Source organism: Miniopterus natalensis, chromosome 2 (assembly GCF_054644295.1).
Source record: "Miniopterus natalensis isolate mMinNat1 chromosome 2, mMinNat1.hap1, whole genome shotgun sequence".
In the NCBI taxonomy this organism is placed as follows: Eukaryota; Metazoa; Chordata; class Mammalia; order Chiroptera; family Miniopteridae; genus Miniopterus; species Miniopterus natalensis.
In genome coordinates this window covers 70,479,285-70,492,873 of record NC_142082.1, presented here as the reverse complement: position 1 = coordinate 70,492,873, position 13,589 = coordinate 70,479,285, and the positions used below count along the sequence as shown (strand labels likewise).

Genomic DNA, 13,589 nt, shown 5'->3' with positions numbered 1-13,589 from the left:
GTCAATTTTCAAGTTTTTCCATAGGTCTCAAAGACTTTAATTCACATTTGGGGGTGGGGGCAATACAGAAGTCAACTATTTTATTTGTGAAGGTAGGAAAAAAAGTTAAAATGAACTTCTTACTTGCTGAGTTTGTCTAAATTCTTCCAATAGTTTTAGTGCCATGTCGTAATCTTTCAGCAAATGGTATGCAATAGCATATCCAATCCAGGAAGCACGCTGTGTTGGGCGCAACTGAAGAAGCTGATACCTTGTCTCCTTAGAAGAAAAAAAAATTGTCTTTTTAACCTTCTGTACTTTAACTTTCTATAAAATACTTATATTTCATCACAGTTTTCAGGAAACAATTCAATACCTTTAATTCCTTTTTAATGAATTCAATTAACAAATATAAGTTCCACAATAAAATAGAAATGCTTTTTGTGTGCCTTATCTAAATTACTTTAAGTTGTAAAATACCCCATTACTGTTCATTGTAAGGCTGTCACTGAAAGTGGGCCCTTGGGCCCATGCTTTTGGGCTGACTTACAAAATTACCTTTATATAACAGAATTTCTTTTGGTAATTACACATCTTGGAAGAAAGACTAAGATAGTTTTTTATTGAAGTAAAGTTTGCTGTTTATAAAATTATTATATGAAATTTCAATGGATTTACATTATTACAGTAGGCCCCAGAGATAGGATGGACACAGCAGGGGAACTCTCAAACATCTGACAGGGCTTTTCAGCAGAAACACCACTGCTGCCGCTCTGACTGGTCAACATCTATGACATTAGGAAGAAAACACCAGAAATTCCCCTAATGGCTGCCCCAGAAGAATCAAGGTATCTTCATTAGCAGAAAATCCAACCTCCCTACATAGGCCTCACTTCTTCATTGCTCATATCTGCCTCAAGTTCTAGGCAAGTGCAACTGCTTGGAGGAACAGGGTCTCATGTAGAACACCAGCTGCAATGAAATTTTGAAAATGTAGTGTTTAGCTTCTGTGACTCTGTGGTTGGAATGGGTGCCATACTCACTATATGCCAAAAGGAGCAACAAGATCAGATCTTCTTTTGTAAAAAGATATCTTTAACAACTTAGTATCACTCCTCTGCCTTCATGTGTGTCTGGTTCCTTTTAGGCATATGAAATTAAGCTATCATCACTCTCACTCATTTTCACTGTTGCTTCTGTCACTCCACTCCTTCATTAAAGTCCGGATCAGTTTTCTTCTCTCTGCCAAATCCTACCATTATCCTGGGCAAATGGAACACTGTGTATCACACATCCAACAACCTAACTTCTTAGATCTAAGATTTCCTCATCTCTAATGATCTCCTCTACCCCTCTTTAAGGACCCACTCCCACAACCCCATCCAAGACCAGCAATTTTCAACTGGCGTGCCACAAGAATTTTTAAAACATGCCATACATGACTATTTAGTCAGGGGCACTGATCTCTTTTCTGTTAGATTGTCAAATAAAAAAATGGTAATAGCCAACACAACAATAGCTATCCGGTGTGAATGAATCAAAATTATACCTTTTTATGTCAGACTGGCAAAAAGTATATTTTTTCGTGTGCCACAGAACTTAATTAGTAATTAGTTTGTGTGCTATGAGATGAAAAAGGTTGAAAATCACTGCAACTGTCAAATAGAAAAATGACTATAGCCAACACAATAGCCAACCACTGTGAATGCCCTGTCTTGAACCATAAATATATAGGTCATGTAATAGAATTGTATCTTACTGGTCACGTTGCATAATAAGGTTGTGTCTGATTGGTTAATTCTTGGTACTAGAAATCCTTACATACAAATATAGGTACTTAATTTTTTAAAAAGTACTTTGGGCAAAAACGGTAGGTAATTACTTTTTTTTTTTTTTGTAAAGCAATCAAAATTATACCTTTTCGGGGGGAGGTCAGATAGGCATAAAGTATATTTTTGGTGTGCTACAGAATTTTAGTAATTAGTTTATATGTTCCATGAGATAAAAAAGGTTGAAAATCACTGTTGCAGACCTTATTTGCCACCCAGAAATCATAAATTCAAATATCTCACTCCTTGGCCACAGTGCTTATGCTGCCAACATTTTCACTTAGTGACATTCCTACCCTTATTCTTAAGAGGACACCACGAGTACCTCTAGTTCCTTGGGTCCTTCACTTCTAACCACCAGCTCTTTTACCTTCATTTATTTCACTATTCCTCTCAGGAACCACTCTCTTGCCAACGTTCTTAATTTTTTTGCCTCATACCTAAATATAATTAACTTTAACTCTCACTACACCCAGGCTGCTAAGTACTGCTCAAGAAAAACTGCAAAACCTTGAAGAATGGTTATTATTACCAAGCTCAACAGAACTCTTGAAACGTCTGTAAAAATCTAGGCATAGGGTGTAAGGACTTATGGCAGAAGGGCAAAAGTAAAAAGTACATGAAAGATTTATTTAAGGAGAACTGTTAAGGGTTGGTGGCCTCCTTCACTTAAGAAAGCAAGAGAATTAATTATGTTTTGGACATAATGAATTTAGGATACAGATGGAGATGCCCAGCAGAAATGAAAAAGCCAGTTTGAAGAGGTCTGGGCTACAGAAAAAGTGATGTATAGCAATACTTCTCACATTATTTTATATTTACTAACCCATAATAAAGAAAGCTAATTAATTGCTACATTTAGATTTCAATTACAAATGTCTTGTTTACCAGATTTGTAAATTTCAAGCCCACAAAGAATCTAGTACAGCATTTGTACACAGGAGATAGCACAGTTTTTTTAAAAGCGTTAAATAAAATTATCCTTTTTTAATAATCAAGTGTGCAGTTCTACAGCTATTATTGGGAGGAGGTCCCAAGTGACTTTCCCCTTTTATAGACTGCAATCAACAATCAAATCTACATGATCTTGGCTTAGGCTCACCTCATTCTGAATTCACATGCTTTTAAATTATATCTATTGTAAAAATGTGTACACTTAAGACTAAAGTACTTACTCGGTAACCTTCAAGGTCTCTCATTTGGATCTGCAACAGAGAGAGGTCCCTCAAAATTTGCAGATTATCTTTATCTAATTTGAGGGCATTTCGGTAACACTTAATAGCTTCATCGTATTTCTTATCAGAACGCTGCAAGAGTCCATATACATGCCAACCTATTAAGTTAAGGAAATACAGACATTCACAGGTACTAGAAAATACTATGCTACACATCTATCTAATATAAAGCTTTCTTTAACAAAATGGTATTTTGCCTAAGATTTACTTCAGAATGATCTGGGGTCAGAGGGAAGGGAATAGTGAGCAAGTGGTAAGAGATAAAATGAGATCGGCCTTGACTGACAACCGTTAAATTAGTGAAGCTGGGTGCTGGGCACGTAAAGATTCATTATTCTATTCTCTCTATATGTGTACATGTTTGAAACTTTCCATAATATTTTTAAGTAACCTTGGAAAATTCTTGGTAAAATTCTTCACATTCCCTATTTTCCAGTCCCTCACTTGTCGTCATTCTCCTACCCCACCACTTCAACATTTACTTACTATATATTGAAACCCAATATATACAAAAACTACAATTATCTTTTAAAACAAATTTATAGTCAGTCAATTCTAAAACAACATGTAACCATCAGTTAAGTCACCAATAATATTAAAAGCCATGAAATTAAGTTTTTATTTATTGTAAATTAAGTTCTTAGCATATCTTGGAGCCAAAAAAACTACCATATTTACATGCTCTGTTTCTTCACTTGAGAGTTAAGCACTGGGATAAAAAAATAAGTATTTAATATTTTGAGAGAACTCTTAAGTTAAAAATGTGAAAATACTACTAAAACTATTGATGGTCAATACTGGCCCATAGATAGATAAATTAAATGTAAAAAAAATAAGAAACAGGACAATATGTGAATAAACATATAGATAAGCAAAACAGAAATGAAAATCAATTTCAATGATCCAGCCTTAAAAAGTATTTTGGTTTTTTTACAAGCTGCACAGTAGACACAGAAAAATATAATTATGAGTATCAGTGAAAACAGCTATGTCCCTGTGCAAATGAAACAAGCTGAAGAACCAATATAATAATCATACTTAATACTAAATAAAATGCTTTAAAACAAATGTCTTCTGAATTTTTCTTCTAAATTTTCTAAACAAAAGTTTAAAGAACACAAATTTTACTATACAGATTTACTATACAGATAGGTTATCTGGAATGATGAGAAAGCATCCCTCAGTTTATGGATACAGAGGAAAAACAATGGGTTTCAAGTCAGATATAATTAATAAAGTTATTCTTCTCTCACACTAAGCACAACTGAAATAAATACATGCTATATAGGGATTCTCTTTAAAATACTCCAATAAATAAAAAATGAGGCACGGGGACAGATTAATACTATAAAATTTTGATAATTATTAAACCTGAGTAATCAGTACATAGAGTTCATCACATTCTCTTCTATATAGGTTTGAATTTTTTCACAGTAAAGTTCTTAACATTCGAATTAGGAAAAAACCTAGCAAATGGAAAATACATATATGAAATTAAACTACTCAACCACAGTAAAAGGATACAGACATGACTCTTGACATCGTTACGAAGTCCTTTACGAACGAATTCATATGCTTCTTCTTTTTTTCCTAAACAGTTCAATGTTAAGCCTTTCATAGCCAAAGTCTCTGAAAAATATTGTTAACCTCTATTTACACATGAAAGATTCAAATTATCTTAGCACTATTTTAATATATGAGACCTGCCATGCTTGTATTATTCATCTTCTTAATCCCATAGTTAAAAGAACTTCTCTCCAAAAACTACATTTTAAATACTTGCTTAAAGTTTAGCCCAAGTCCTTTACTGAAATTCCTTAGGTGGAGATTAAGTTGCTAAAATGCTTTCTGCTCTTTAGAAGACTCTTTAAAGGGGGTTGAGATTATTTTGCTGAGAAAAGGTAACACATCAGGCACCTGAATCCTGTTGAGTTAAATCTACTACAGTCCACATCTTTCACCTGAGATCAGTTTTGTGTTTTTTTTTTTTAAATATGTCTTTATTGATTTCAGAGAGAGGAAGGGAGAGGGAGGGAGAGAGAGAGAGGGAAACATCAACGATGAGAGAGTCATTGATCGGCTGCCTCCCGCATGCCCCCTACTGGGGATCAAGCCTGAAACCTGGGCATGTGCTCTGACCAGGAATCCAACCACAATCTCCTGGATCATAGGTCGATCGATGCTCAACCACTGAGCCACACCGAGTGGGCACCTGAGATCAATTCTAACCAAGAATCAAATCTGACTTACACCCCACAAAACAATCTACCTTAATAAAGAGAAAAAAAATCATCTTAATACTGGAACAGACTGCATTTTTGGCAAATTTATTCCAACTAATCCTAATTAGGCTAATTAATATACTTTTGCATTTCAAGGATACAACACTGAAATACAGGAATGGCAACCCAAAAATATGTTTAAGGTAGCTAATGAAAGATGCTTTAGAATGAAATAACTCTCTGAATAATCCACAAAAAATAATCCACAAAGGAATTAGACAAGAACACTTGTTTTCAAATTTATCTCTGTGGATTCTGGTTTTCAGAACATGATGATAGAGCAGTCCAAGCCCCTATAAGCAAACATCTTTTTTCTGTTTATACATAAAGAACTTCCCCACAAGCTTCCATGTAGATAATGGTTCCATAGCGAAAAGGCTTGAGAACAAGCTTTAAATTTCTAAAATTCTATGAAATGAAGACTTATTTCCATTTTCTTCAAAGGATGTTTTCAACATTAGAAAGATGAGCTGAGTCAGCCTATTTTCCCAATAAGACAGTCTCAAGAATTAGCCAAGTCTAATAGAGATCCCAGTTAGCTTTGCTTTGCTATAGGATCATAATTTGCATATCTAACCTCATCCATCCTTTTAACAAACACTGGTGACAAGTGAAAAAAGATGAGACAAGCAAATATAGACTTATTAATTATTACCAGAACTAGAAAAACAACTCAAGATAAACAATCTAATGATAAATCAGTAGTGTCATATTTATAAAGGACAGCAGACATATAAAAGACATCTACCAAAGAACAAAATGCACTTGACTATATCTTTATACTACTTCTGTGTTGCAAATATTGTCCTAATTTTATACATAGGAAATCAAAGCATAAACTTAAGTTCTAGTCAAAGTAATACATGAAATCAGGCCTATAAAAATATTGGTATATACTCCAACTGTTCCCCAATTAATCAACCAACAACTTCTCATCTAATAGTAAAGAACTGTACATATACTTACATGAAAAGATTCATAACAGAAGTAAAGTAACCTAGAATAAGACTGATATGAGACATAACTAAAAATGTTAAATATTTATACACTCTACTAGAGAGCTACAAGGCCATGGAATTCTTCTTTCACTGTTAGGAATCCTATCTAATTTTAGAATTAGATTTCCCCAAAACAGTCTCTCACAAATAAGACAGTACCTCCATGTTCAGCAAATTTTGGATTCGAAAGAATCATCTTGCAAAACTTGAGGCCATTTTTGTATTGCTTCTGTTCATAACATTTCTGTAAAGAAATACAAACAAAAATTATTTTATAAAATGAATATACATGGAGCAACTTTTATATAAATTCTAAATTCAAGATCCAAAATGAGGTCTAAAAACATATGTGATGGAAAGATTTTATGTCAATTTATATCACTTATGACATGTACTTCTGTTACCTACTCCCAGTGTCTATTTTCACTTTTACAGAAGATAAAGAAAAAAAAACTTAATAAAGAGAGAATTTAATTGTCAATCTACACTTCTACAACTTTTTAAAACCCAGAATCCAAAAGCAAAGACATAACTGACAACAACAGAGAAAAATACTAGAAACTGCATTAAAAGGCTCTGCTACTTCAAGAATGGAGCCGAGGAATACACACAAAATACTGCCATTTATAGAGCAACCTATCATCTCTCTACAGAACTTGTTATAACTCGTATTACCTCTGCCTCACAGATGTGGAAAATGTTCACAAATGCTTTCATAAGTGACTCAGCTTCAAACTCTGGTGTGACTCCAAAGACCATGATCCTTCCATCACTAGTCTAATATAAGTGTAAGCAACCTCTTTATACCTAAATGCCACCAGACAGTCTAGACTAAGGAATCAGTGACTGCCCTCCATAGCCACTGATAATGGGAACATCCCATCTCCTTTCACTCACATTCTCACTTACGTTGTTACGGGTATTCCTTCGAGTACTAATCCCCACCATAGGACCTCTGCACTTGGGGTTCCTTCTACCTGGAATGTTCTTCCCCAGGTCTTCCCATGGCTAATTCCTTATGATCTGAGTGTCACACATCACCTACCTGACCACTCTATCTAATACTGCTAGCTTCTGACCCCCACACATACACATTTTCTCTATCATATTACTCTATTTTCTACACAACACTAACATTTCCTGAAATTCCTATTTATGTGATTACTTTTTTAGTATCTTCCCCACCATACTGTAAGCTCCTTGAGAACAGGGATCTTGCCAATTTAAAACATGTTTTTATTGATTTTAGAGAAAGAGGAAGGGAGAGGGGGAGAGAGAGTGAGAGAAACATCGATGTGAGACAGAAACAACAATTGTTGGTTACCTATAGTATGCACCCCAACTGGGGATCAAACCCACAACCCAGGCATGTGCCCTGACCAGGAATCAAATCAGTGACCTTTTGGTGCACTGGAGGATGCTCAACCAACTGAGCCACACCAGCCACGGCTCTTGCCTATTTTAAACGCTCCCGCATCCTCAGGTCCTAGACAAATAAGTACTGCTCAATAAATACAGCCTACTAAGTTCAAAGAAAAACAGTACCAGCAAAGGAGGAGGAAGTGATTTATCCTTGCAGCAGGAGTAGGATGTGGAGGAGAGAATTAGAAAAGTGTTCAAAGAGAAAAAGTTTATATTGAGGCTTCTTGATTGCCTCTGGAGAAGGAAACTTAGTGGTTGGGAGACAAGAATAGGAGAGGAACCTGAATTTTGAACCATGTGAATGTATTACCTATTCCAAAAATATTTTGAAGTAAAAATTTTTTAAATAATCTGAATTTTGATGATAGGAGTTCACCTGACATATAACAAGAAGAAAAGGAGCAGAAGGAACAACTGGGGAAAAGGAAAAGAAGATAAATGTTTTTTTCTGACTCACCAAGTGATCTCGAAAGTAATAATAATCATACTACCAATAACAGTAATAATAACAGTTAACACTTACTGCAACATTTACTATGTGCCAGGCACTGTCCTCATTTAATCTTTATTGAAATGCCAGGAAAGCCTATAAGATGCATGCTATATCCATTTTAGATGAAGTAACTGAGGCACAGTTACTGAGTTTTCACACCTAGTGTCAGAGCCACAATACCCAAGTACTCAAGTTAAAGAAAAGTCTTAAGTTCAGTAAGGACTATATATTTAGTATAAAAGATAGATTGTAGTTTCAACTTTAATACTAACCAGAGAACCTTGGACACTTAGCCATTTACCATTCCTGGGTTTGACTGTCTCAACTGAAAAAGAGGGCATGAAGTAGGGCTCCAAAATTCAACAAAATCTACTGCTAAGAGCTAGTCTGGGGAGGATAGGCAGGCATAAGCCATGCAGACCATGTGATAAGCTGGCTGGTGAATTTGTATGGGTGTGCTTATGTACACTAAGAAAAATTTACTGTTGGTGACAAAACATTTTAGTCCAACCAAATTTTAAAATTTTATTATAGAGATTTCAATTTGCCATGGAATTTTTGCAGCAAAATTTTACCCACATTTATAGCAATTGTGAGATGATTGAATTATTCACCTTTGTAACACCCTCCTAAACTCATGTAACCTTATAATAAACATTACATACCCAGATAAGAAAATGTTTAGCATTTCCCAATTTATTTGGAGATAAAGCTAACTCAGGAGCGGCTTTAACTTTTTTGTAACCAGAGTATAAAAAAAAATCACAGAGTTGTTTTTTTCTTTTTTTATCTTTATTATTGAAAGTATTACAAATGTCCCCCTTTTTCCCCAATGATCTCCTCCACCACGTACCCCTCCCCTCAAGCCTTCACTCATGGGTTACGCATATATGTGTATAAGTTCTTAGGTTAATCCCTCCCCACGCACCCACCCCCGCCTTCCCTCTGAGATTTGTCAGTCTGTTCCATGCTCCTATGACTCTGGATCTATTTTGTTCATCAGTTTATTTTGTTCATTAGATTCCACATATGAGTGAGATCAAGAGATACTTGTCTTTCTCTGACTGGCTTATTTTGCTTAGCAACATACTCTCCAGGTACCATCATGCTGTTTCATAGGGTAAGGGATCCTTCTTTTTTTACAGCTGCATAGTATTGTATGATGTAAATGTCCAAGAATATGCTTGGTATGACCTCAACCTAGAAGACAGAGCTTGCAGAGACTTGTTCTGTGTCCTAACATGTGGTCTATCTTTGAGAATGTCCCACGTGCACTTGAGGAGAATGCATATTCTGCAGCTTTGGGGTTAAATGTTCTGTAAATATCAATTAAATCCATCTGATCTACTGTGTCATTTAGAATCAATATTTCCTTATTGATTTTTTGTCTGGAAGATCTAACCAGTGAAGTCATTGGGATGTTCAAGTCTCCTACTATGACTATATTGCTGTCAATCTCTCCTTTAAAATCCTGCAGAAGTTTTCGTTTAATGTGTGTCTTTTGTTCTGGCCTGGGTTTCTTGTAGACAGCACATACTTGGGTCTTGTTTTCTTATCCATTCAGCCACCCTATGTCCTTTGACTGGAGCATTTAATACATTTATATTTAAGGTTATTATTGATAGGTACTTATCTATTGCCATTTTATTTCTTTATGTCTGTTTCTCATTCGCTCTATTTCAACTTCTTATTACAGCAGTCCCTTTAACATTTCTGGCAATGATGGTTTGGTGGTTACAGATTCCTTTACCCTTTTTTGTCTGGAAAGCTCTCTATTTCACCATCTATTTTGAATGATAGCCTTGCTGGATAAAGTAGTCCTGGTTTCAGATCCTTGTTTTGCATTTCCTTGAATACTTCATACCATTCCCTTTTGAACTATAGAGTTTTCTGATGAGAAATCAGCTGACAGCCTTATGGAAGTTCCTTTGTAAGTAACAGATTGCTTTTCTCTTGCTGCCTTTAAGATTCTCTTTGTCTTGAATTTTTGGCATTTTAATTATGATGTGTCTGATGTGTCTGGGTGTGGGCCTCTTTGGGTTCTTCCTGCTTGGGACTCTCTGTGCCTACTGAACTTGTGTGACTTTTTCCTTGACCAGGTTAGGGAAGTTTTCTGCCATTATTTCCTCAAACAGGTTCTCTAAGCCTTGCTTACTTCTATATCTTCTAGTACTCCTATGATGCAAATACTGTTAAGTTTCATGTTGTCCCACAGCTCTCTTAAGCTGTCCTCCTGTTTTTCAATTGTTTTTTCACATTTTGGTTCTCTGATTTTTTTCTACCTTGTCTTCTAATTCACTGATCTGATCCTCAGCTTCCCCTAATCTGCTGTTCATTACTTACAATTTTTTTTTCTATTATGTCATTCTTAATTTCCTTCATAGTTTCCATTTCTTTTCTCATGCTGTTGACCATCCTTCAGTATTCTGGACTCTATATCTGATAGACTGCTTTATCTATTTCATTTAGCTCTTCTTCTGAATAATTCTTTTGTTCTTTTATTTGGGGCTTTTTTGTCTCCCCATTTTGGCTGCCTGTTTGGATTTGTTTCTATGTAATAGGTAGATGTGCTAGGTAGGACTCCCAATCTTTTTGGAGGGTCTCTTGTGCAGGCCAATGTCAGACGCTGTTTGTGACTGGCCTTCTACCCTGAAGCTTTCCCCACTCTATAGCTTGTGGTTCCCTCTGCTGAGGCTGGGTTTGTTTGGACAGGACCAAGATGCTCACCAAGGTCTGCTTTTCCAAGACCTGGGTCCAGAAGCAAATTAGGCAAAAAAAAAACAAAAAAACCCACCACTAAAAAACAAACAAACACGGAGTTGTTCTTCATTATCTTACTGATAACATGACTTGAACTACAAGTACCCATATATAGAGGAAGTAAGCCACCTGTAATCTTTTAGGTATAATGCCAATGTCCTGAAATCTAACAATTCATATATGATTTTTCATTAACATATTTCAGATTCCCTAGACCAAAAAAATAAATCCATCTGAAAGGGGCAAAAAAAGTTCACTTCTCAATACTGTGAAAAATATGTGTGACAATAACGAAAGTAAGGATTAAATGTGAAGGTTCTATTGGCTAGAAACAGAACAGCTACTATGAATTTTTACCTGCCATTGATAATACTTAAAACATTCTAAACTTAGTATTTATAGCAAAGGTAAGCGATAGCTAATAGTTACATAACACAAGCTCTAAATAATTAATTCACCCTTAAAATCTAAATGCTTACGTTCAGATGAAAAGACAAACTAGAGAAAAACAACTATTTACAATATTAGTTTAAAATCTATGGTCCCCAGCGTGTATCTAGAAAAGCAAAGGCACGTTGTCTCTCCTCTCTGGAAGAACAGGAACCTGGAAAACCGTGAAGGCACCCGGGACACTGACACACAACCTAAAGAAAAACACACTTCCAGGCTGGCCAGTGGTTATCACTACAGGGCTATTATTCAGGTTTCTTCTCAGAGACAAAGAAACTGCTCCCCTCAAAAGCAAAACCAGCCAGTCCACAAAGCTTTTAACCACTTTCTGAAAGCAGGGCCTGTGCGAATTAAAAGCAATCAGAGTCATGTTCGACTTTATATTAGAAATGCAGTTCATGCCACCTTTTCACTTTGCAAAGACAAGTATATCAAAAACAGGCAGTCTCCCCCAACAGCAAGCTTGGCCTCCCGGCGCTCTCTAATTTTCTGGTGACCAGTGTATATCCCAGCCCCACCCCTCCACGGGAGAGCTCTGGCTTTAATAGGTACCAGGGCGCGCTGTGCAACAGATTCAACACAAAGCAGGGAATGAACGCCCGGCGGAGGGGCGGCCGGCAAAATAAAGCAGCAGGAGGACGGAAGAAGGAGGTCACGACTCCGGCCCCGAGGCTCCGCGGAGGGCACCGGCACCTCTACCTGGCCGCCGCGCCCTTGCCCAGAGCGACCGCGGAGGCGACGCGAAGTTCCTGGGCGGGCTGCGAGGCCGGGCGCGGCGGCGGAGGGGAGCGCGGGGGAGCCCAGGTCGCCCGTCCCGGGCCGGGGGGCAGGCCCTGGTCCGGGGGCAGGCGGCCTGGCGGAGGCGGGGAGCCGGGTCTCGCTGCCTCCCAAGTAAACAAAGAACAGAGCGGGGACCCAGCCGGCCCTCGCCAGTGCCAGACCACTCGCCGCGCAGGGCCCGAGGCTCCAGAGAGCCAAAGCGCTGCCTTCGGCCCCTTACCAAGACGCGTTTGAAGAGGTTACCCTCCTTGGGCGGCAGCAGCACATTTGGCATCTCGACCGGCGGGGAGGCGGGGAGCTCAGTTCCGCGGGCTGGGCACCTGGAGGAACACGCCAAAAATCGGGTGCGGGCGATGGGTCAGTTCATTGGCGTGGAGTTGCCCCTGGGTGGCCTCCGAGGGGCTTTTGCGCAGGGCTGGCAACAGAAGGGGAATGTGGCCCGAGCCGGACCCCTCCGTCGGCGCCGCGCACTGTAAGATGGCAGCCAGGGCCCGCCCCTCCCGCGGGCGTGCGCAGGCGCGGCTGCGCGGCTGCCCGGCTGGGGGGGGGGGACGGCGCGGGGGACGGCGCGGGGGACGGCGCGGCTGCCCGGCTGGGGGGGGGACGGCGCGGGGCGCGCTCCTGCACAGAACCTCGCCCCGGGGGGCTCATGCGCCGTAGCCCCTCCTAAGTCGCGTGTATTGGGCTCTGATTGTTAATATCTTGGCCCAAGGTGGCACCTATATCAGAGGGAGACTTTTTGGATTTCTCCACTCAAGAGCTTGAAACAGAGGTCAAGCCCAGCGTCAGTGGACGAACTCGTGCAGACCAAGGACGCGGTCTCAGCATAGGTGACGTCATTGGGCAGGCCTCGACAGAGCTGATGTGAGAGCCCTCTGAAATGTCCGAGGGAAAAACGTATTCCCAGCAGTTTGGAACACCTAACATTGTCAGTGAGAATTAGGGTGGTTTTATGGGGTCACTGATTCTCCAAGTCTACTCCTCCTTGGATGGTTCCCCTTCATACAACACATACAATAATTGTTAGATGGGCCAGGTAGGGAAACTTGGGTATAGAAACTCACCAGGCCTAGCAAGGGACAAAACTGGGAAAACAAGAACCTTGCCCCAGGGGAACCTATCCTCCCCTAGCATACCTCTGGTCATGTGGCTTAGACCCTCTGAGCGGTTCCTCCCTAAAGATAAGGCTAGGCCTTAGTTGTAGTTCAACTCCCGGCCCAGAAAAGCAGCAAAACCAGATAAGTGGCCCCATGGCTGACTCGGGACCAGCTGTTTGACTAACCACCGGTGGCACTGACTGATCAGTGGAGACCACGACCTGAAAGAGCACACCTGGAAAGCTGATGAATACTCTACTGAGA

At 39.0% G+C, this 13,589-nt stretch overlaps 1 protein-coding gene across 2 annotated transcripts in view; it reads right to left on the bottom strand.

The window, feature by feature from the left end:
* Positions 1 to 12,631, bottom strand: part of NAA16 (N-alpha-acetyltransferase 16, NatA auxiliary subunit) — a 64,141-nt gene extending 51,510 nt beyond the window's left edge. Inside the window, exons 1-5 of one of the 2 annotated variants that reach the window (XM_087814313.1) lie at positions 12,449 to 12,631; positions 6,483 to 6,567; positions 4,568 to 4,672; positions 2,984 to 3,141; positions 124 to 258 (exon numbers count right to left, since the gene is read on the bottom strand). In XM_087814313.1, coding sequence (XP_087670439.1) covers positions 124 to 258; positions 2,984 to 3,141; positions 4,568 to 4,672; positions 6,483 to 6,567; positions 12,449 to 12,502 — 537 coding nt within the window. In that variant the 5' untranslated portion in view covers positions 12,503 to 12,631. Of the gene's footprint in view, positions 1 to 123; positions 259 to 2,983; positions 3,142 to 4,567; positions 4,673 to 6,482; positions 6,568 to 12,448 lie in introns of those variants that run through there. The other variant, XM_087814314.1, reaches the window with a different exon arrangement.
* Positions 12,632 to 13,589: the final 958 nt, after the last annotated feature.